We start from the raw sequence: 21,765 nt of genomic DNA on the forward strand, positions 1-21,765 counted from the left end.
TGGGTGTAGGCTTGGAGGGAGCGCAGTTGGGGGTTGGAGAGTGGAAGCGAGGGCCCAGGGGGAGGTTTGCCTCAGGTTGTTGGAGAAGCAGGCAGCTGGCGGTGTTTGTTGGTGCAAAGGAGGGGGGGAGGATGTGTGTGCTGCTGAGTATTGCCGTGTAGGGGAAGCTGGAGTGTGGGTAGTGCTTCTCAGGGGCTTTAGGGGAAGGGAGCAGGGCGTTTGTGAGCTTCGGCATTGCCGTCCCTTCACATACGTTCTCGTGGAGGCTGCTTGTTTCTGTTCTTTCTAAGTGTGCAGGCCGATCTCTTTTAGGACGACTCACCGGAAAGGAAGGGAGAGGAGGCTCCTGGTGGTGCCCAAGTGGCGGCTGCTGCAGGAGCCCCTGCTGGTGTGAGAGGTGAGTTTCTAGACATGGAGGGGCTTTGTTTCTCTGCTCTTTGGGCTGGGTGAATGAACTGAAATGGCGATCTGCCTGTGAGAGGGTAGAGCAGGCAGGTAGGCGCTGGGCAGGCAATGGCGGGGAAGGGGGGAGGGAACGTAGCTGGAGGGAGATGTTTTGTGGTAGTGCTAGGGAAGGAGGGTTGTTTCTTGGTGACTTCCTGCGGGTGGGAGGGTGTTTGGCTAGTGCTTTGCGGGTCGCTCCTGTAGCGTGCCGAGGGATTGTGAAGGGCCAACTCTGGAGCTGTAGTTTGGAGGGGAGATGCCGTCAGAGCTGCGTAGTCGGCGACTGTGGCATGGCAGAGCCTTGTTTGGATGCTCGCCGAGCATGTGTTGGGCGTTCTTGGTAGGGGCGTGAGCTGTGCTGCTGGGCTTGGGCCTGTGGTGCTGGCAAGAAGGCGGCAGGAAGTGGCGATGGCGTGGTGGTGCGGCTGGGGGTGCAGGCGCCCTTAAATGACGCTGCTTTGTTTTTCCTGGGGAGTGGAACGGTTTGGTGTGTCCTGGGCGCAGGGCTTGCGTGCTGGAGGAGAGCAGGAGAGGGAAAGAAGGAGCGGTGGTGTGTCATTTGTGGCTTCCTTTGCAGGTGTTGCGTCGTCCGCAGGAGCGGAGCAGGAGGATGAGAGCGACTCTCCCTGGGATTCCGAGGTGCTTGGTGTGAGGGGCGCAGTGGGTTGCCCGTGGGGGGAAGTGCGCGGGAGCTTGCCTTGGACGTGGGCCCTAGCAGGGATGAGGCTCAGTTGCCGCTTGTGGTGGCTGCGCCACAGGTTTGTTCCTGTGACCTGGAGCCGCTTGTGCTCTGTGCAAGCGGTTTGGTGAGGACTGTGCCTAAGTGGGGTGTGCTAATGTCCTGGGAGTGGCAGCAAGTGGCCTTTGAGTTGTATTTCTAGAGTCCTACTGCAAGAGAGAAGGTTCTGGTTCTGTGCGTGCTTGGAAGGGTTGCTGCTGCTTTGCCGGGTTATGCAGTGAAAGGAGCGTGTTTGGGACGGTGCAGCCAAGTACTAAGGACAGCAGCAGAGTGGGTGTAGGCTTGGAGGGAGCGCAGTTGGGGGTTGGAGAGTGGAAGCGAGGGCCCAGGGGGAGGTTTGCCTCAGGTTGTTGGAGAAGCAGGCAGCTGGCGGTGTTTGTTGGTGCAAAGGAGGGGGGAAGGATGTGTGTGCTGCTGAGTATTGCCGTGTAGGGGAAGCTGGAGTGTGGGTAGTGCTTCTCAGGGGCTTTAGGGGAAGGGAGCAGGGCGTTTGTGAGCTTCGGCATTGCCGTCCCTTCACATACGTTCTCGTGGAGGCTGCTTGTTTCTGTTCTTTCTAAGTGTGCAGGCCGATCTCTTTTAGGACGACTCACCGGAAAGGAAGGGAGAGGAGGCTCCTGGTGGTGCCCAAGTGGCGGCTGCTGCAGGAGCCCCTGCTGGTGTGAGAGGTGAGTTTCTAGACATGGAGGGGCTTTGTTTCTCTGCTCTTTGGGCTGGGTGAATGAACTGAAATGGCGATCTGCCTGTGAGAGGGTAGAGCAGGCAGGTAGGCGCTGGGCAGGCAATGGCGGGGAGGGGGGGAGGGAACGTAGCTGGAGGGAGATGTTTTGTGGTAGTGCTAGGGAAGGAGGGTTGTTTCTTGGTGACTTCCTGCGGGTGGGAGGGTGTTTGGCTAGTGCTTTGCGGGTCGCTCCTGTAGCGTGCCGAGGGATTGTGAAGGGCCAACTCTGGAGCTGTAGTTTGGAGGGGAGATGCCGTCAGAGCTGCGTAGTCGGCGACTGTGGCATGGCAGAGCCTTGTTTGGATGCTCGCCGAGCATGTGTTGGGCGTTCTTGGTAGGGGCGTGAGCTGTGCTGCTGGGCTTGGGCCTGTGGTGCTGGCAAGAAGGCGGCAGGAAGTGGCGATGGCGTGGTGGTGCGGCTGGGGGTGCAGGCGCCCTTAAATGACGCTGCTTTGTTTTTCCTGGGGAGTGGAACGGTTTGGTGTGTCCTGGGCGCAGGGCTTGCGTGCTGGAGGAGAGCAGGAGAGGGAAAGAAGGAGCGGTGGTGTGTCATTTGTGGCTTCCTTTGCAGGTGTTGCGTCGTCCGCAGGAGCGGAGCAGGAGGACGAGAGCGACTCTCCCTGGGATTCCGAGGTGCTTGGTGTGAGGGGCGCAGTGGGTTGCCCGAGGGGGGAAGTGCGCGGGAGCTTGCCTTGGACGTGGGCCCTAGCAGGGATGAGGCTCAGTTGCCGCTTGTGGTGGCTGCGCCACAGGTTTGTTCCTGTGACCTGGAGCCGCTTGTGCTCTGTGCAAGCGGTTTGGTGAGGACTGTGCCTAAGTGGGGTGTGCTAATGTCCTGGGAGTGGCAGCAAGTGGCCTTGGAGTTGTATTTCTAGAGTCCTACTGCAAGAGAGAAGGTTCTGGTTCTGTGCGTGCTTGGAAGGGTTGCTGCTGCTTTGCCAGGTTATGCAGTGAAAGGAGCGTGTTTGGGACGGTGCAGCCAAGTACTAAGGACAGCAGCAGAGTGGGTGTAGGCTTGGAGGGAGCGCAGTTGGGGGTTGGAGAGTGGAAGCGAGGGCCCAGGGGGAGGTTTGCCTCAGGTTGTTGGAGAAGCAGGCAGCTGGCGGTGTTTGTTAGTGCAAAGGAGGGGGGAAGGATGTGTGTGCGGCTGAGTATTGCCGTGTAGGGGAAGCTGGAGTGTGGGTAGTGCTTCTCAGGGGCTTTAGGGGAAGGGAGCAGGGCGTTTGTGAGCTTCGGCATTGCCGTCCCTTCACATACGTTCTCGTGGAGGCTGCTTGTTTCTGTTCTTTCTAAGTGTGCGGGCCGATCTCTTTTAGGACGACTCACCGGAAAGGAAGGGAGAGGAGGCTCCTGGTGGTGCCCAAGTGGCGGCTGCTGCAGGAGCCCCTGCTGGTGTGAGAGGTGAGTTTCTAGACATGGAGGGGCTTTGTTTCTCTGCTCTTTGGGCTGGGTGAATGAACTGAAATGGCGATCTGCCTGTGAGAGGGTAGAGCAGGCAGGTAGGCGCTGGGCAGGCAATGGCGGGGAAGGGGGGAGGGAACGTAGCTGGAGGGAGATGTTTTGTGGTAGTGCTAGGGAAGGAGGGTTGTTTCTTGGTGACTTCCTGCGGGTGGGAGGGTGTTTGGCTAGTGCTTTGCGGGTCGCTCCTGTAGCGTGCCGAGGGATTGTGAAGGGCCAACTCTGGAGCTGTAGTTTGGAGGGGAGATGCCGTCAGAGCTGCGTAGTCGGCGACTGTGGCATGGCAGAGCCTTGTTTGGATGCTCGCCGAGCATGTGTTGGGCGTTCTTGGTAGGGGCGTGAGCTGTGCTGCTGGGCTTGGGCCTGTGGTGCTGGCAAGAAGGCGGCAGGAAGTGGCGATGGCGTGGTGGTGCGGTTGGGGTTGCAGGCGCCCTTAAATGATGCTGCTTTGTTTTTCCTGGGGAGTGGAACGGTTTGGTGTGTCCTGGGCGCAGGGCTTGCGTGCTGGAGGAGAGCAGGAGAGGGAAAGAAGGAGCGGTGGTGTGTCATTTGTGGCTTCCTTTGCAGGTGTTGCGTCGTCCGCAGGAGCGGAGCAGGAGGACGAGAGCGACTCTCCCTGGGATTCCGAGGTGCTTGGTGTGAGGGGCGCAGTGGGTTGCCCGAGGGGGGAAGTGCGCGGGAGCTTGCCTTGGACGTGGGCCCTAGCAGGGATGAGGCTCAGTTGCCGCTTGTGGTGGCTGCGCCACAGGTTTGTTCCTGTGACCTGGAGCCGCTTGTGCTCTGTGCAAGCGGTTTGGTGAGGACTGTGCCTAAGTGGGGTGTGCTAATGTCCTGGGAGTGGCAGCAAGTGGCCTTTGAGTTGTATTTCTAGAGTCCTACTGCAAGAGAGAAGGTTCTGGTTCTGTGCGTGCTTGGAAGGGTTGCTGCTGCTTTGCCGGGTTATGCAGTGAAAGGAGCGTGTTTGGGACGGTGCAGCCAAGTACTAAGGACAGCAGCAGAGTGGGTGTAGGCTTGGAGGGAGCGCAGTTGGGGGTTCTGAAAGGGCTGTTCTACTTCCAGAGCCTGCGTTCCTTGACGGCCTGCCAAAGTCCCGAAGCAGCAGTGAATCTGCAGGTAATGCTTGAGCGACAATCCGAGTTGTGCTTGGGTAGTCCTGCATTTGAAATGCAGTTTGTGGGTGAAGCGTTTCTGGAGATTGCTTGCACCACTCTCTGCTTGTTTGTGTTCTCGCTCACCTAGGTGTCTGCAAAGGAGGGAGGAGAGCGTGAAGGACGCGAGGCTGCTGCAACACAGACTGATTTTCAGTGTGACGGACAGGTGAGGAGCTGTGTTGAAGAGCTGTGGAGATGTTAGCCTAGAGCGAGGTGTTATTGCCAAAAGAGCGCAGGCGGAAGACCGCAGAGAGTGGCAGATGTGAAATATACTTTAGATGTATGTTATCTTTGGGCTCCCTCTGAAGAAGGCTGTCGTGAGTGAAAAGAAGGTGGTAGTGCATGTTCGTGCCCTTTTTGTGAGGCTCACGGCACAATCTTTCCTTAGGCGATGGCCGCAGAGCTGCCGGCGGAGGTTGCTGAAGCTCCTGGAAAGCAGTTGCTTCCAGAAGGTTCACTTGAAGTTCCAAAGGTTTCCTGCGGTGAGCTGCAGGGAGACAAGTTGCGGTTGCAAGAGGAACTGGCCAGGGTGAAAGCCAAGGTAGGCAAAGCCTGTAGCGGCCTGCATGACTGTGAGGAGGTGGTTTTCCCCTGTAAACGATGGGGAAAAGCCCTTGTTGAGGCTGTAGGGTAGTAGTGCAGTGGTGTCCCTTCTGTTGCCTTCCCTTCTTCCCGCCGCTGCCCCATGGTGGCAAACAGACCAAGCGCGTCAGGGAGCTGCCCTTTCAAGCGTGAGGGGCCAAGCAGTGTGTTGGGGGTCACACCTACCCACGAGGAGGCTGCTCAAGCAGCTTGTTGTCTCTCCGAACCCGCCTGAGCTTTGAGGTGGACCTGAAGGTGACAGTGGGTGAGCTCCGGGTGCCCTGAGAGTGCTGCGTGTTTTCCTGTTGAGGCTGTTGTACTCTTTCTCTATATTTGGCTGTGTGTGTAGAGCTTTGGTTCCTTCTTTGTAGCTGGTCAAATGCCTGCGAAGGTGACAGTCTGTGTTCTGGGGGGGGGCAGCACTTGAAAGGGTGCGATCCTTCTTCATGGTTTGCGCTCGCACACGCAGCGCTGGTTGCTAGGTGGGGTTTTTGCACTGTATACGGGAAGCAGCATGTCAGGCAGGTGCTGTGACTTGTCCTGTTCCCTGACTGTAGGAGGAACTTGACCTCCTAACCTAGCTGCCCGGAGAAGGCCGTGGGTTGGCCCTAGTGCTGAGCTTTTTCTGTAGAAAACATCTTGGCCATCTTGTGGCTGCATGATGCAAATGTGCCGCAAAGTGCTATAGTTCCTGCAGGGCCCTGGGGATGAACCTGTAGTTAGTAAGCATTAGGATCCCGAAATGCTAATTCACTTCCAAGTTGTTTTTGGAGAGAGCTACGTTCAGAGCTACTGACTTGCTTTCCGTTCACTACGCCCACCGCTGCCACCAACGCAAGTACGGAGTTGAAGGAAGGAGTGTAGGGACCGGCTTTCCACCATTTGTGTAAGAATAAGGTATAGCAGCGTGGGCAGCGTTGGACTAGAAGTCTTTGTGATTGTGGTCGTTATCCTGGAGTTGGGAAGTGCCAGCAGGAGAAGGGAGAGCCTTTGCAGTAATGCTTCCCGTGAGGGAGCGAGCAGCTGGATGCTAGGAGCGTCCCGAGTCACGGGAAGGAGTAGGATTGGTGTTGCAGCTGCGTTTGGGCAGCTGGTAGGAAATTGAGATGGGGATGGGAGAGGCCGGTATGAAAGCGGAAGGAGCAACGTGGTTTTGGAGAGTCGAAGCAGTGGAGTCGTCTGTCTGAAAGCGAAGCTGACTAGCGTGGGTCCTGACTAGCGTGGTTTTACAGTTGCAGGCGTTGGAAGAGCAGCATGTTCAGGCTGAGCGTTGTGTTCAGGATTTGAAGACGGCCCTGGCAGAGAAACAGAGGGAAGCGACAGCTTCTTCCCGGCAACTGCAAGACCTTCTGGAAGCCTCTTTGGGAGGCGTTAGCCTAAAAGACCTGGAGGAACGAGTGGGACGGTAAGGAAGTGGCACAGTGAAGCAAGGCTTTGCTTTGTGGGCTGGTGTAATAGCAGCAGGATGGCCTTGTTGCATCTCAGCAAGTCAGTACACGATTTTGGGAGAGGTTTTTGCTTTGGACTGTGTGATTTGGCGCTGTTGTGCCAGTGTTGGTGCTCCTGTGGATTTCCATAACGAGGCCTGTGTTTCTTTTCAAGACTTGAACTGGAAAACGCCCGGCTGGAAGACACAGGGCAGCAGCAGGCAGCTAGACTCGAAGCTCTTCAGAAAGAGCTGCACGCCTCTGCCTCTGTAAGCTAGTCATAGCCTTCCTGTTTCATGAGCTACTGTGCGCAGTTGTGTGTGTATGTATGCGGGGGCGTTTTCGGAAGAGATTTTCCTGGGGAGCCTCGGGGAAATCATTCCCTGCAGGCTGCAGGCGATCGGCTGCTGTTGGTCCGCTCGCAGGCTTTCTGGTTTTGTGCGCTACTCTGCTGAGTCTTACTTAACAGTGTTTGAGGTAAGGGCACTTACGGCACTTGTGCGCCGGTGTGAATGGTTGCTGCTTTGTACCGGTTGTGGTGCTTAAGCCGTGTGGCAGCAGCACTTCAGCTGTTGCCGCCTTAAAGGCGTTCTGCAAGTGAACTTGTGGAACGTCCTTGGTGCCAAGCACGTCGTTGCCAAGTCTTAAGCGGCCTCCTCAGGCTGTGCCAGGAATTCCATTCGCCGCTGGTCGCTGAAGATCCCCCTGGAGCTTTAAATTAAGCTGTGCTCTGCCCGGATGGGGATACCTAAGTACCGTCGGCTATTAGCGGAGGGCCTGAGGAAGGTGTTCTCCAGTGTGCGTGGCACCTTTGCCCCCGTGAGCCCCTCGCTAGTAGCGGGTGGTCTTTGCTTTAGTGGGGGTCGGGGGGAGGGTGGTGTGGGGGGAGAGAGGGGTGGCAGGCACCAGTTTCTGTCCCTCGGTCTTAGCCTGGGTGGTGGAAATATTGAAGTGCTGCAGTTTGCGTGGGATTCTGTCCCCTGGAGTTGTGGGGCCGGCCCTCGGCTAGCAGAGAGAGATGTCCTGCCGCACCTTTGTGAGGAAGGCTGTGCGCACCTAGTGCTTCTAGGTGCCGTGAGTGAGTCGTGTGTGCCATTTCTTCTTCCTGTCCGGAAAGCGTGAGAGCGGAAGAAAGCCAGGGAAGGAGCTGGCAGAGTGGAAACAACCCGCAGAAGCCCGCCTGGAGGAAGAAATGAAGAAAAACGTTGCACTGCAGAAAGAATGCAACAGGTACAGCCGTTGAGTACTTGTAAGAGCTGTCGAATGAGCGGGGAGTCAGGCGTTATGTACCTTGCCCCTGAGACTCCGAGTACGTATCTGTTGGTGAGCGAGCTCAAGGCTTGCGTTAGGTCTTGCAAGTGGCTTCTGTAGGGGAGCGTGCGGTTTTAGGTAGGTGGAAGTGCAGGCAGGAGGGCAGTTGTCCTGGGAAGAGAGGGAGGGCGGGAGGGCAGGAAGAAGTCGCTTGTGTCTTGTGCCTGTTGTCAGGCAGAGGGAGAAGCTTCAAGGGAGCAGATGAAATGTTGACTGGGCAAGTGATGTGTGGGAGGGGAATGATGTGGGTGGGTGGGTTGGTGTGGTGTTTTGGCTTGGTGTCTTGTTCTGGAAGTCCTGGCCTGTCCGCCATGGTACAAATGAAGTAAGCCCCGCACCGTATGCGTGGTGCTTAGGGAAGTGCATGCGTAAAGGCGGACTGTGCTTGGGCTTCCTACTTTACTTGCTAATGTGCTGTGCAGGTCGAAGAGGCTTCTGGAGAAAGCTATGAAGAAAGTGAGGGCGTATGAGAGGCGGGCGCGAGAGTCCCAGATGAATTTCCCGGGCGAAAGGGAGGACCCGTGTTCGGGAAGGGGCAGAGAAGTTGCTAAATTACGAACAAAGGTGAGCTTTGGTTGGCTTGTTGTGGTGCTTGTTTTGGAAAGCTGTAAGATTCTTTTCCTGGCTGTTGGGTTGTGGTGTTAATTATGTGGTGGCCGTGTTTGAAAAGAACGGCTGTCTCTTATGGTCCCTGAAAAAGCCTGTGTAATCCTTTGGGAAGTGAAGAGGCGTTGCGATAGCGGGGCACTTGTGAGCCTGGGCCTTTCTGGGCGAGAGCCCAGCTTGAAAGCTTGAGGCCCTGGCAGCATCTTTGAGGTCTGACAGATGAATTTGTGCTCTGGAAGACCGGTAAGTAGGACCATTATAAGCCTAACCACAGTATGAAAGGCAAGGACATCGGAAGCATAGGTGTGAGAGGTGTGGAAAAGGTGCGTTTCTGCGGAGAGAAGACGACGACGACGGCGGCAGAGTTTTAGTTGACCTTTGGGGCCTACTGAAACCCTGGCACTTCTTTGTTGATTGTCTTCTAAACTCAAACCTGTGTGTGTGTGTGTGTGTGTGTGCGTGTGTGTGCGTGTATGTAGAAAGAGATAATCATTTCTGTTTCCTCTTTCCTGAAGCTTCAGGTATACCACTGTAAACAAGTGAATACCTTGTGATTATTGTATATTGTTGTCAATATGATTACAGTTGTTACCGTTCCCGTTCATTAGTTCATTACACTCGGTTACTTACCTGTTACAATAGTAAACTCATTCCTAAGGAGTAGGGACACCTACACTACCAGCCGACCCTGTTTAGTGTCGGGAGCCCGCCGAATTACCTTACCAGGGCAAAATGCCTCTCAACTGGTTCGGTCGTTCTGCGGAGGCCTCCCGGCACAAAGGGACACGCTCGGTGGATTGTCACAGAACTGCGTACGCTTAGACCTCTGGGTCTGCTTAGGTGAGTGAGTCCTTTCCCTGTGTGCAGGTCCGTGAGCTGTGCTGCTCCCTGGAGGCAGAGCGGAGGAAGTCGAGGCAGCTAGAGAAAGCAAACGAAGGTGCGCGAGAAGAGTTGGCTTGGCTGCATGGGAGCCGTGACAAACTGTGGAAGAGCAAGCGGCAGCTGGAAGAAGAGGTGGTTGCGCTGAGGTGTCGCTTAGAGGCCAAGATGAGGGATCAGAGGCACAGAGAAGAGGATAAAAGGGAGATTGAGCAAAAGGCTGGGCAAGAGCTAAGGCAAAAACTACAGGAAGTCAATCTCTTTCTGCAGGTGAGCTCCCTTACCGCTAGTACGCGCAGTCCGTTTGTGGCTTGTCATTCATTCTTTACTGTTGTCATTTCTCGGTATGTTATGCTTGTGCCGGTCAGTGCTGTGGGGTCATGGGCTCGTTATAGCTTCAGGAGGTTGCTGAAGGGTGCGAGCTTGTTGGATGCTTGTCCTCAGGCATTCTGAGATGTGGTGAATAATCTTCTTTACGCACCTCGGTCACTGGCGAATCTGTAACAGCGCCAAGAAAGACGAGAATTGCAAGTGGACTAGTGTCTTAGAGAGACAGAGGTGGCTTGAATCAGAACTAGCTCTGATTCAAAACAAAACAAAGCAAAGCAAAAAGTTGCGCTGAGAGAGCCGGTTTCTTTCTGAACCAAAAGGATGATGTAATGGGGTGCTTTTGGGTTTTGCCCTTGATTGTAGAGGGCAGTGAGGAGGCCCAGTTGGCTCCCTGGGTGAGGTTGTGCTCTTCAAAGTGGGTGTGTGAAAGGGCCTGGGGGGAATGATCTCTTTTTCTTTCCTGGGGGTTGAAACTGCATTATCTGCTTCAGACACAGGCAGCCGCCCAGGACCGAGCGGAACAACTAAGAGCCGCTTCTGCAGCTTCCGCGGTAGGCCGACTGCAGCAGAGAGTTAGGCATTTAGAATATGAATTGGCTCTCACAAAACGCCTGCAGTGAGAGAGCGCTAACGAGAGGCTTGCGGAAGCTGCTGCTGCTGCCCAATGCTATGAGCCCTGCAGAAGCCACTCTCTGGCAACGAACCCGGTGGGCAGCGCTTCCTCTGTGACGGAGAGAGTGGAAGCTCATATGGCTGAGGTAAGGCATTGGGAATACCTGTTATTCTCAAGCTGAAAATGAGCATCCGTTCCTAGCTCCACCGCGCCCAATCTAGGAGTCTAGACACGCCTGCTGACCCTCAGAGCGCTGCAACCTCGGCAAAAGCTCTGGTCCGGGCGCGCCCCAGAATTAGCAGTCCGTGTGACGGCATGTTCCTCACAGCGTGGTGAGCAGCGTGCCCTGAGGTTTGGGAAGCGCATGCCGAGAGTGGGGCAAGGGAGCACGTGATTCTTCACAAAATGCCGTGATCCGTTCCCGCCTTTGCACAGAGTGGGGGTGTGGAGAAGCTCTCGAGTTGGGGATTGCTTTGTGAGACGGTTAATGCCATAGAGTAATGGGAACGCTGGGCCTTGGTGGACAAAGACTTTCTCTGTAGTGGGGGTGATGTTTCCAGTGTTTATTCCCATGTTGCAGTTGGCTTGAGAAGCTAATGCTACAAGAATGTAGCTACTGAGGCCTTAAGGGTATCTTGTCTGTACTTGCAGGTGCGGCGGGAATGGTCAAAAATATCGCTGAAGAACTTGAGCAAGGTAATCTGTCAGGATCTGTTAGCGGTGTTACCAAGGAAGAGGACGGTTCCTCCATTTTGAACACAACTACTGGAAAGCTGCCAAGCTCCTGTGCTAAGCACAGTTGTTTTCTACTAGCTTTCCAACCTAGAGCTCTGCGAGGCAACTTGCTGCTTATGCAAATAATAGTCGTACAGAGTCGTATGCAGTTGCCTTTAGATCACAGAGAGGAAAAGCGGCCTATGCGCACGTTCAGCCCCTGCCCCCGAGCCCTGAGCAATTCCACCTCTTCAGGATAATTGTTTCTCCAGAGTTGTGGCTTGGCGGTGACTGGGCCTGTTGCAAAGCAGGTAGCCCCTGAGAGCAATTCCTTCTGTCCCAGTAGCCTTTACTCTCCTAGCGAGTGGCCAGCCGTTGCGCTAGAGCTCTTTCCGTTTGCTAGGACGGACACAAATCCGTGGCATTGAATCCGTTTGCATTGTGACTGGAGTTGCCTGTCTCCTGGGAGTAATAAGGTTTGTTTGCTTTGGGGACCTTTTCCTACTGCAACACTAACATAGGGCATTTTCTCCCCTCCCGCTCTCGCCCCGCCCCTTCCCCAGCAATGGCTGAGCTGAACGTTGGATCGGCTGGAGCTTCTCCCTGGGCATCTACTGAAGGATCTTCAGAAAACGTAGACCAGGAGCCACTTTCCAGGGCAACGCAAGAGTGCCGCGATGTTTTGACAGCCCCGTTCCAGAGAGCTAAGAGTGGTTATCCTGAGACTACTACCTCCTGACAGAGGGACTCGCGTTACCAGGCTGTGAGGAAAAGCAACCCTTGCCACTGTTTTTGTACGAGTGCAACAGTGCGGTGTAGCCAATAATAATAACGTGCGGTCTTTAACTGCAAGTATTGTGTTCCAACTTGGTATTTAATAAATGTTGTAATCTAGTAGGTCTCTCCGTTTTATTCTGTTCCCCTTCCTGACTTTGCCTGCCCTGCGCATATGACTGTCCCCTCTGCTCGTGTCTCTTATGGAGTAGTACGTGTTGCATTGCTGCCAAATGGTGCATGCTGGTGGAAGTCTGGCCTGCTGCGGCATTTGCGGGCAAGGGCTGCGTTTTGTCCCTGCGTTTTGCGAGTTGTTCAGCGCTAGCCAGCACGGATGATGGAAGTCATGTTTTTGAAGGCCTAGCCAGGCTTTCTTCCTGGGCAGGCGCTTAGCCCTTCTGCCTCGCGCTGGTCTGACCAAAAGTCACTTATGCAGACAGCTCCAGGCCTGAGGGCAGAGAGGCCGTTTGTCCAAGGGAGAGCTCAGCTCTGCTCTGCTCTGCTCCCTTCAGCTGGCTTCCCAGCTGCTCCTTCAGCCTGTCCTGGCAGCCAGGCCAAGGGCCAGCATGCAGACTGTGTGTTTTTCCTCAGCGGGGGCTGGAAGCACGAGTGTGTGAAGACAGGGGCCTCGATCGTCCCCAGGTGCAGCCCTTGGCGGTTCCCCTTGTTGAACTTGACAAGGTGCCCGGTTGCCTCACGTCTCGCTCGTAGCGGGGCACTGGCCTCTTGCTGCCTTTGAGAACGATGCTTCCTGTGGTCTGGGCAGAAGGGAGGGCGAGAGCTTCTGGTAGCCAGGAAAGGTCGCAAAGCCCGCCGGTCTGGAAGGCTGTTGGATCCGCTTGCAGTCTGCAAAGGGGAAAGGGGTTATGGAAGTTCTCTGCCCTGCAGCGTGACTGGCAAAGCGGAACCGCTGTCCAGTGCTGGGCACTTGCTCTTCTCTCTGCAAAGCAAAAGCAGGTGCGGAACGCCTCTGAAGTGCCTTCGCTTTGGGTTGTCCTGTTGCCAAACTCTGAGAGGAACTGTTTTCCAGTGGTTCCCTGCCTGCTTCTGTCCTGCTGGGTGTCAGGGAGAGGTGAAAGTTCTTGGCCGCCGGAGCAGCAGCACTGAAATTCAGCGCTGGCATCTGGCATGACAGGAGCTGGTAGCGCTTACAAGGCGGGTAGAGCAAAGTCCCGTCTGTTCTGGCCCCTGCACTAGAGGAGAGGGATGGAGCTACTGGAGCGAGTCCAGCGAAGGGCTACTAAGATGATTAAGGGACTGGAGTAGCTCTCATACGAGGAAAGGCTGAGAGAGCTGGGATTGTTCAGCCTGCAGAAGAGAAGACCGCGGATCAGGGTGTAGGCAGGATGCGAAGGGAGGGTGTAAAGAAGTCGGAGGCAGACTCTTCTCAGCGGTGCCTAGCGGTAGGACGAGGGGCAAGGGGCACAAACTGAAACACAGGCCGTCCTGTCTGAACAGGAGGAAAAAGTTCTTTGCTGTGAGGGGTGACTGAGCCCTGGAAGAGGTTGCCCAGAGAGCTTGGGGAGTCTCCGTCCTCGGAGATGTTCCCAAGCCGTCTGGCTAGGGTCCTGGGCCGACTACTTGAGGTGATCCTGCTTGAGTAGGGGGGGCTGGACGAGACGATCTCCAGAGGTGCCTTCCAACCTCAAACGTCCGGTGATTCTGTGACAAGCAGGAGAAGCGGGCGACCGGGCATCTAGTCAAGTTCGACAAGGGGAACTGTCAAGGGCTGCACCTGGGGCAGGCTGGGGGCTACTGCCAGGAAAGCAGCTGGGCAGAGGAAGGCCTGGGGGTGCAGGTGGGCAGCAAGGAGTCAGCAATGGTTAGAGAAAGAAATCGTAACCACATTTTAATCGTTTTGATAATAACTTTCTGCCAAAGGGAGCAATCGCCCTCCAGCCTCTCGCTGTGGTCTCTGCTAACAGCTGGAGCGATCCGCTTTCGGTGAGAGTCGCTCACCTCGGTGAGAGTCGCGACTCGCGGCCAATTTGGCTCCCTCCGGCACTTGGGCTTCCTACGGCGCAGGCGCAGAGCTGGGAGCCCAGAAGGACCGGCACGCTCGCGGCCTGGCCGGGCAGCAGCCAGAGCAGCCAGCTGCGGGGCTCAACCTAAGCAGTCGCCGTCTCTTCAGGCGCAACGAGCTACTTCAGCCCTGCGAGCTCGGCCAAGCGCTCGCGACGCCCGCGCCCTTAGGGAAACAGTGGGAGCGCAGGTTTGCGAGGAGCACAGTGTCCCGCACCTGGAGCAGCAGCAGCATGAATTCTTCAGGGAAATGACGGCACAGCAGAGTAAGAGCTGGAGCTGGGGGCCGCCGGGGAGGGACCCCCAACAAAGACGTCCTTCGGCCGGCCGCAGCCACCCGCCGCCGCCGCCGCCGCCGCCGCCGCCCCCCGGCCCGGCCCGGCAGCGCCGCGAAGGAGGCGGCAGCGCCCCCCCCCGCCCCGCCCCGGGCCCGCCCCGGCCGCAGCCCCGCCCCCTCGCTGCACAGCCCCGCCCCTCGGCGCGTCACCCCGCTGCCCTGTGACGCCCCCCCCCGCGCCCTCGCCGCGGCTGTTGCGCATGCGCGGCGCGCCCGCCACCGCCTCCGGAGCCGGTGGTCCTCGGTGCTGTTGCGGCCGTGTGCCTCGCTGCCAGCGTCGCTGCGTCGCTGTCCTCGGCCGGCGCCTCTGCCCCCGGCCCGGGGGCTCCGAGCTCGCCGGGACTCAGCCCCGCAGCAGCTGGCCCGGGCCGCGGCCCCTGCTCGGGGCTGTCCGCCGCCCGCGTGCCCGCCGCAGCATGAAGAGGCTCTTGGGGCTCTTCGGCCAGGGCCAGGGGCAGCCGCCTTCGCCGTCGCCGTCGCGGTCGCGGTCGCGGTCGCGGTGGGCGTGCGGCGGCAGCGCGCCCCTGCGCTGCGTCGGCGCTGCCTACGAGCTCCGGGAGAAGGAGCTGGGCAAGCTGCACCGCGCGGCCGCCAGCGGCGACCTGGCGCGGGTGCGGCGGCGGCGGTGGCTGCCGAGAGTCGGCCTCGACGGGCGGGACAAGGCGAAGCGGTGAGGGGCGGCGGGGGGGCCGGGGCGGCGCGGGGGGTGGGGGGGGCGGCGGCGAGGGCCGGGCTGCTGCGTCGGTGCCGGCGGGGGCGGCGGCTGGTGGGTTGGAGCTGGCGTGCAGCTGGCAGGAGCGCCTTTGTGCCGGGAAGGCAGGGCCGTTTGCTTGGGCTGGCGAGGGAGTGCGGGAGGGCAGTCGGCCTTGCGCGCGCGGGGTGGGCTCGGGGCTCGGGGCTCGGGGCTCGGAGGCCGGTTGCGTGTGTGGCCAGGCCGGAGCGGGACTTTGTTGCTGGGAGCGTGACAGGGTCGAGGGGGAAGGTTTCTGCTGTCGGGTTTGGTAGGTGTTGTGGAGGGCCCTTGGGAGCGAGCGCGTGCTGGTGCTTGCTGCAGCAGTAAGGCCGGGAAGAGGCCAGAGGGCGCGACTTCCCGGCAAGGCCAGCAGCGAGGGGATGTTCTGGTGTTATAAAAGGCACGTGCTGGGCCTGCGGCCTGCTGCTGTGGCGTGAGTGGTCCTGGCAGCAGGTGGAGGTTGCCTTGCCGTAGGCTGGAGGTGCGCAAGCCTTGCTCTTGCTTGCTGGGCTGTGTGCGTAGTGGTGTTGGAGGCAGGGAGGAGGTGCCGGGGCGGAGGGCAGCAGTTGCAGAGCGGAAGCCGGAGGCTGGCTGGGAGAAATGGGGGGCCTGGGCGCAGGGATGCACGCGCAGGGAAGGGAGCGCGGAGCTGAGGCAACGTTGTCTTCCTAAGTGGGGGCTGGGGCTGGGGCTGGGGCTGGGGCGGGGAGGGGCTTTTTCCTAGCCCCGGCGTCTCGGGCTTTGGGTGTGCAGCGGTCACCCGCGTGACATGGGCAGGCGCGGTCTCTTCAGCTGTCTGGCCTGCGCTAAGGTAACATGCTCAATTTTTAGGACACCTCTGCATCTGGCTTGCGCTAACGGACATGCGGAGGTTGTCTTGTACTTAGTAGAGAGGAAGTGCAAGCTAAATCCTCGTGACAACTTCAAGAGATCGCCACTGATGAAGGTACGTGGGTGCTGCGGTAGGCAGGGCTTCTAAATTGCGCCCCGAGCGATCGAGCTCTTGGGTGATTCTGGAGGTAGGTCTGGGTGGAGCTTGTGGTGCGCTGGGCGCTGGCTAGGCGTGCGTTGCCTAATGTTTGGGCGCGTTATTGTTGTCCGAGGTCGGCAAGCTGTGGGAATTCTGCCAGAGGGAAGCGTAATTGCTGGCAACGTTTCCTTGTTTCCCGTGTGGTTGGCAGGCAGTGCAGTGCCAGCACGAAGGCTGCGTCGCCATTCTGCTAGCGCATGGCGCCGACGCTAACCTTGCGGATGCTAACGGCAACACTGCCCTTCACCTGGCTGCCCTTGCTCCTAACACCTGCCTAGCAGGGCAGTTACTGGCGCACAACGCCCATCTTGATGCGCAGAATAAGGTAAGCGTGGAATTTGGGTCAGGCCGCTCCTGAGAAGAAAAAGTTGCTTTGCTTCTCTGTGTTTTTCTAACTGGAGAGGGGCGTTATGCTTTCAGATGGGATACACGCCCCTTTCTCTGGCCGTGTCCGCGCATCACGTAGAGATGGTGGAGTTCCTGCTTAGCAAAGGAGCCGACGTGCACGCTCGAGATCAGTCGGAAAGGTGAAGGGTTTGTCAAAACGGGGCGTGGGTCTCCTGAGCATTGGTGAAGTTTGCCTGGTCTGGCCGGGTAGCCGAGGGTGCTTAGCGGGGGAGACGTTTGGCCCAGGGACGTGCTGCGGCCCCTTGCAACCCGAGTTCTCGTGGGCTTCCGTGTGGTTGGCTTTGCTTTCCTCCTGGCTGTAGGAAAGGGGGAGGTGTAATTGTTTTGGGAGCAAATAGGGATGAAAGGAACGCCAGTGAAACGTCGGTGTCTCCTGATAGCTTTTGTCTCGTCTTGTGGCTGCTTTAGGACCCCTCTGATGCTTGCCGCCTCTGCCGGGGACGTGAGCATGATAGAAGTTCTTCTTGGCTATGGTGCTGACCTTTGCCAGAAAGACGTTCTTGGATGGACAGCGGAGGCTTATGCTAGGAGGTCTGGACACACTGGGTAAGTGCTTTAGGTCACGGTGAGAGTCGCTAAGCGGTCCGAATGTCCGTGTTGGTGTGCGGACGTGTTTGGTAAGAGGCGCAAGGTTTAATGATGCGTGGAGACCTTTGTTGAAGGTGGGCTCAGTGGAATCTTCCGGGACGTAGCGTTCCCTGTGTCAAGTGTGAGTTGGGGAGTTGAGGAAAGCTTCCCCCGCAAATCGTCTTGTTTGGTAAGTGGTGTTATGCAAGGATGTAGTTGATTATAGTGACAGTGTTCCCTTTCTTTCCGCACCTCCCTAGTGTTAGTGAACAGCTGGCAGACCGCGCAGCCGAGAAAAACGTGGGAGAAGCTTGTGCAGGCAGCGCAGAAAGCACGCCAGTGCTTAGCACTCGTTGCGAGGCAGGAGCTGCTGCGTTTGCGTTGGGCACACCTGCTGCGGACCGAGGAGGTAGGAGGCTTAACTGTGGAGGAGCTGAGGAGGAGAATGCCTACGGCCTTTTCTTGTGGTGGCTTGTATTGAAGCTTGGCAGGGTTCCGTCCCTCTTGCCTGTTGAGTACCCTTGCTAGGGACGGAGTAGAGACGCGCTGGTGATCCTCCTCCGTGAGGATAGTCCTTTGGTTTTGAGGCTGGCTTTTGGTTTTGGGGGTGATGGGTGGGAGGCTGGGTAGAGCAGGAAATACAGCGTAGTCTCTGGCATTTTGAAGCACAGGTTGGCGGGGGTGGGGGTAGAGGCAAAGAGAGCACGAGAGAGAGACCGATCTCTGCCTGTGTGGTATGAAGAGCTCGGCAGTTTGTTTCCTTCTTGTCCTGTTCAACCGCTACCAGCATTTGCTCGCTGCCTGCTCACATAGCATATTCATGCCATGGCAGGTTTGAGGTTTGGAACGTTCGAAGGAAAGACAAGGGCGGTGTGGAATTCTTGTCCTTTTTTATTTTGCGGGGGGTGGGGGGGGGCAGCGAGAATTGAGTAGGATGGGAGAAATTGGTGGTTTGGGGCATGCTTTCGTTCATGCTGTCTGGCATGACTGCTTCACTCTAGTCTGGCCTGTAGAATTGTCCGTGTAACATGCTTGTCTGCATTGCTGAAAGTCGAAGGTCCGACATGCTAAGAATTAATCCTGTCAATTAATATTTGAACAGTGAGAGGTGGCTTTTCCCACGAATACTTCACGAGGTGAGACTCGAACAGTAGCTTTTGCCAACGACCTTAACCTGCCGAAAAAGAGGGGAGATTTGAGCGAGACGGTCCTTCTTGCCTTTGCCTTTGCCTTTGAAGAGTGTTGGAGGCAGAGGAGAGCGATGACAGCTGTCCTGCTTCTGAGGAAGAAAAAAGCAGTTTAGCTGCCAAGGTAAAGTGCCTCCAGAAGGAGAACTGCCCGTGGAGCGACTCGTTTGCAGGGCAGAGCTGTCTAGATTTGGGCAAAAGCGCGTGTCCAGGCAGGGTGGTTTTCTCCTGCCCCGCGGTCTCCTGCCTGCCAGTCTTTCAGCTGCGGTGAGCTGTTTGCTCCAAGCCTTGTAGCCGTCCGTGGCAGAGCATGCAGCAGGCTTGCGGTTGCGGGTGGGAAGAGCAGTAGGTGACAAGAAAAGCGACCGCATGGTTTTCTTCACCTGAGTCAGAGTTCTCGTCCCAAAGCTGATCAGCCTCTAGATGGCCTGTTCTTTTGTCCTCCAAGCCTTGCTGTTTGTTTCCAGTAACTTTGGTGATAGAATTCAGGCTGATATGGGGAAAAGGGCACTTGCTGTTCAAGATCTGCTGCAATGCTTCATCTCCTGGCTCTCCTTTCTTTCGTCCTTGTCAGGTTGCCCAAGAGTGCTTGGGGGCGGGGGGAGTGGCTCAAGAGGGTCTTTTTTTCCTCCTGGGGGATGGCATTGCGGGCTTGCATGGGATCTCACACCACCTGTTTCCCCTTCCTTTTGTTTCTTTTGTTTTGTTTTGGTTTGTTTTTCAGTTGAGGTGTGTGGCATTGGGGCTGTGCCATGATGAAGAAGCTGAAGAAGCCGAGTGTGGTGCAGGAACGCACCCCGTAGTGCTGGAGATGCAGGCATGTTTATTTGCAACCTGGTTGCCCTTGTCTCAGTGGCCTGTCAGAGACTGTGGCAGCTGTTGTGTGAGAAGAGCTAGTGTGGCATAGTAAGATGTGATGGTGGTTGGAGGAGTGAAAGTGAGGAAAGAGGGGGAGGTGAGACTACGGTAGTTTGAGAAGCAGGCAGCTGGTGGTCTCGTGAGCCCAAGGGAGGGGGAAAGGGTGTGTGTGCTGCTGGATAAGGTAACGTAGGTGAAGGCAGAGCCTGACTGTGTGCGGGCAGTGCTTCTCGGGGGGCTTTATGGAATGGGAGCAGGACGTTAGTGACATTAGGTATTGCTGTGTACATAAAGACATCTGCAGGCCTTGTAAAAGAGGAGCGAGAAGGTTTTTCTCTGTGGCTCGAGAGAGGAGAAGTATTTGGCAAGGTGTGGATGGCCTGGGCAGAGGCTGCTGTCCTGGGAGTGGCAGCAAGTGGCCTTGGAGTTGTATTTCTAGAGTCCTACTGCAAGAGAGAAGGTTCTGGTTCTGTGCGTGCTTGGAAGGGTTGCTGCTGCTTTGCCAGGTTATGCAGTGAAAGGAGCGTGTTTGGGACGGTGCAGCCAAGTACTAAGGACAGCAGCAGAGTGGGTGTAGGCTTGGAGGGAGCGCAGTTGGGGGTTGGAGAGTGGAAGCGAGGGCCCAGGGGGAGGTTTGCCTCAGGTTGTTGGAGAAGCAGGCAGCTGGCGGTGTTTGTTGGTGCAAAGGAGGGGGGGAGGATGTGTGTGCTGCTGAGTATTGCCGTGTAGGGGAAGCTGGAGTGTGGGTAGTGCTTCTCAGGGGCTTTAGGGGAAGGGAGCAGGGCGTTTGTGAGCTTCGGCATTGCCGTCCCTTCACATACGTTCTCGTGGAGGCTGCTTGTTTCTGTTCTTTCTAAGTGTGCGGGCCGATCTCTTTCAGGACGACTCACCGGAAAGGAAGGGAGAGGAGGCTCCTGGTGGTGCCCAAGTGGCGGCTGCTGCAGGAGCCCCTGCTGGTGTGAGAGGTGAGTTTCTAGACATGGAGGGGCTTTGTTTCTCTGCTCTTTGGGCTGGGTGAATGAACTGAAATGGCGATCTGCCTGTGAGAGGGTAGAGCAGGCAGGTAGGCGCTGGGCAGGCAATGGCGGGGAGGGGGGGAGGGAACGTAGCTGGAGGGAGATGTTTTGTGGTAGTGCTAGGGAAGGAGGGTTGTTTCTTGGTGACTTCCTGCGGGTGGGAGGGTGTTTGGCTAGTGCTTTGCGGGTCGCTCCTGTAGCGTGCCGAGGGATTGTGAAGGGCCAACTCTGGAGCTGTAGTTTGGAGGGGAGATGCCGTCAGAGCTGCGTAGTCGGCGACTGTGGCATGGCAGAGCCTTGTTTGGATGCTCGCCGAGCATGTGTTGGGCGTTCTTGGTAGGGGCGTGAGCTGTGCTGCTGGGCTTGGGCCTGTGGTGCTGGCAAGAAGGCGGCAGGAAGTGGCGATGGCGTGGTGGTGCGGCTGGGGGTGCAGGCGCCCTTAAATGACGCTGCTTTGTTTTTCCTGGGGAGTGGAACGGTTTGGTGTGTCCTGGGCGCAGGGCTTGCGTGCTGGAGGAGAGCAGGAGAGGGAAAGAAGGAGCGGTGGTGTGTCATTTGTGGCTTCCTTTGCAGGTGTTGCGTCGTCCGCAGGAGCGGAGCAGGAGGACGAGAGCGACTCTCCCTGGGATTCCGAGGTGCTTGGTGTGAGGGGCGCAGTGGGTTGCCCGAGGGGGGAAGTGCGCGGGAGCTTGCCTTGGACGTGGGCCCTAGCAGGGATGAGGCTCAGTTGCCGCTTGTGGTGGCTGCGCCACAGGTTTGTTCCTGTGACCTGGAGCCGCTTGTGCTCTGTGCAAGCGGTTTGGTGAGGACTGTGCCTAAGTGGGGTGTGCTAATGTCCTGGGAGTGGCAGCAAGTGGCCTTTGAGTTGTATTTCTAGAGTCCTACTGCAAGAGAGAAGGTTCTGGTTCTGTGCGTGCTTGGAAGGGTTGCTGCTGCTTTGCCAGGTTATGCAGTGAAAAGAGCGTGTTTGGGACGGTGCAGCCAAGTACTAAGGACAGCAGCAGAGTGGGTGTAGGCTTGGAGGGAGCGCAGTTGGGGGTTGGAGAGTGGAAGCGAGGGCCCAGGGGGAGGTTTGCCTCAGGTTGTTGGAGAAGCAGGCAGCTGGCGGTGTTTGTTGGTGCAAAGGAGGGGGGGAGGATGTGTGTGCTGCTGAGTATTGCCGCGTAGGGGAAGCTGGAGTGTGGGTAGTGCTTCTCAGGGGCTTTAGGGGAAGGGAGCAGGGCGTTTGTGAGCTTCGGCATTGCCGTCCCTTCACATACGTTCTCGTGGAGGCTGCTTGTTTCTGTTCTTTCTAAGTGTGCGGGCCGATCTCTTTTAGGACGACTCACCGGAAAGGAAGGGAGAGGAGGCTCCTGGTGGTGCCCAAGTGGCGGCTGCTGCAGGAGCCCCTGCTGGTGTGAGAGGTGAGTTTCTAGACATGGAGGGGCTTTGTTTCTCTGCTCTTTGGGCTGGGTGAATGAACTGAAATGGCGATCTGCCTGTGAGAGGGTAGAGCAGGCAGGTAGGCGCTGGGCAGGCAATGGCGGGGAGGGGGGGAGGGAACGTAGCTGGAGGGAGATGTTTTGTGGTAGTGCTAGGGAAGGAGGGTTGTTTCTTGGTGACTTCCTGCGGGTGGGAGGGTGTTTGGCTAGTGCTTTGCGGGTCGCTCCTGTAGCGTGCCGAGGGATTGTGAAGGGCCAACTCTGGAGCTGTAGTTTGGAGGGGAGATGCCGTCAGAGCTGCGTAGTCGGCGACTGTGGCATGGCAGAGCCTTGTTTGGATGCTCGCCGAGCATGTGTTGGGCGTTCTTGGTAGGGGCGTGAGCTGTGCTGCTGGGCTTGGGCCTGTGGTGCTGGCAAGAAGGCGGCAGGAAGTGGCG

At 57.4% G+C, this 21,765-nt stretch overlaps 1 protein-coding gene across 1 annotated transcript; it reads left to right on the plus strand.

The window, feature by feature from the left end:
• Positions 1–14,665: 14,665 nt before the first annotated feature.
• On the plus strand, positions 14,666–16,799 carry LOC138065735 (ankyrin repeat domain-containing protein 7-like; the record flags this gene model as incomplete). Its single annotated transcript, XM_068931152.1, has 5 exons — positions 14,666–14,778; positions 15,673–15,787; positions 16,023–16,196; positions 16,292–16,398; positions 16,688–16,799. Coding segments are annotated over 5 exons (621 nt in total), but the record flags the coding sequence as incomplete, so codon positions are not given.
• Positions 16,800–21,765: the final 4,966 nt, after the last annotated feature.

Source organism: Struthio camelus, chromosome 1 (genome assembly GCF_040807025.1).
Source record: "Struthio camelus isolate bStrCam1 chromosome 1, bStrCam1.hap1, whole genome shotgun sequence".
In the NCBI taxonomy this organism is placed as follows: Eukaryota; Metazoa; Chordata; class Aves; order Struthioniformes; family Struthionidae; genus Struthio; species Struthio camelus.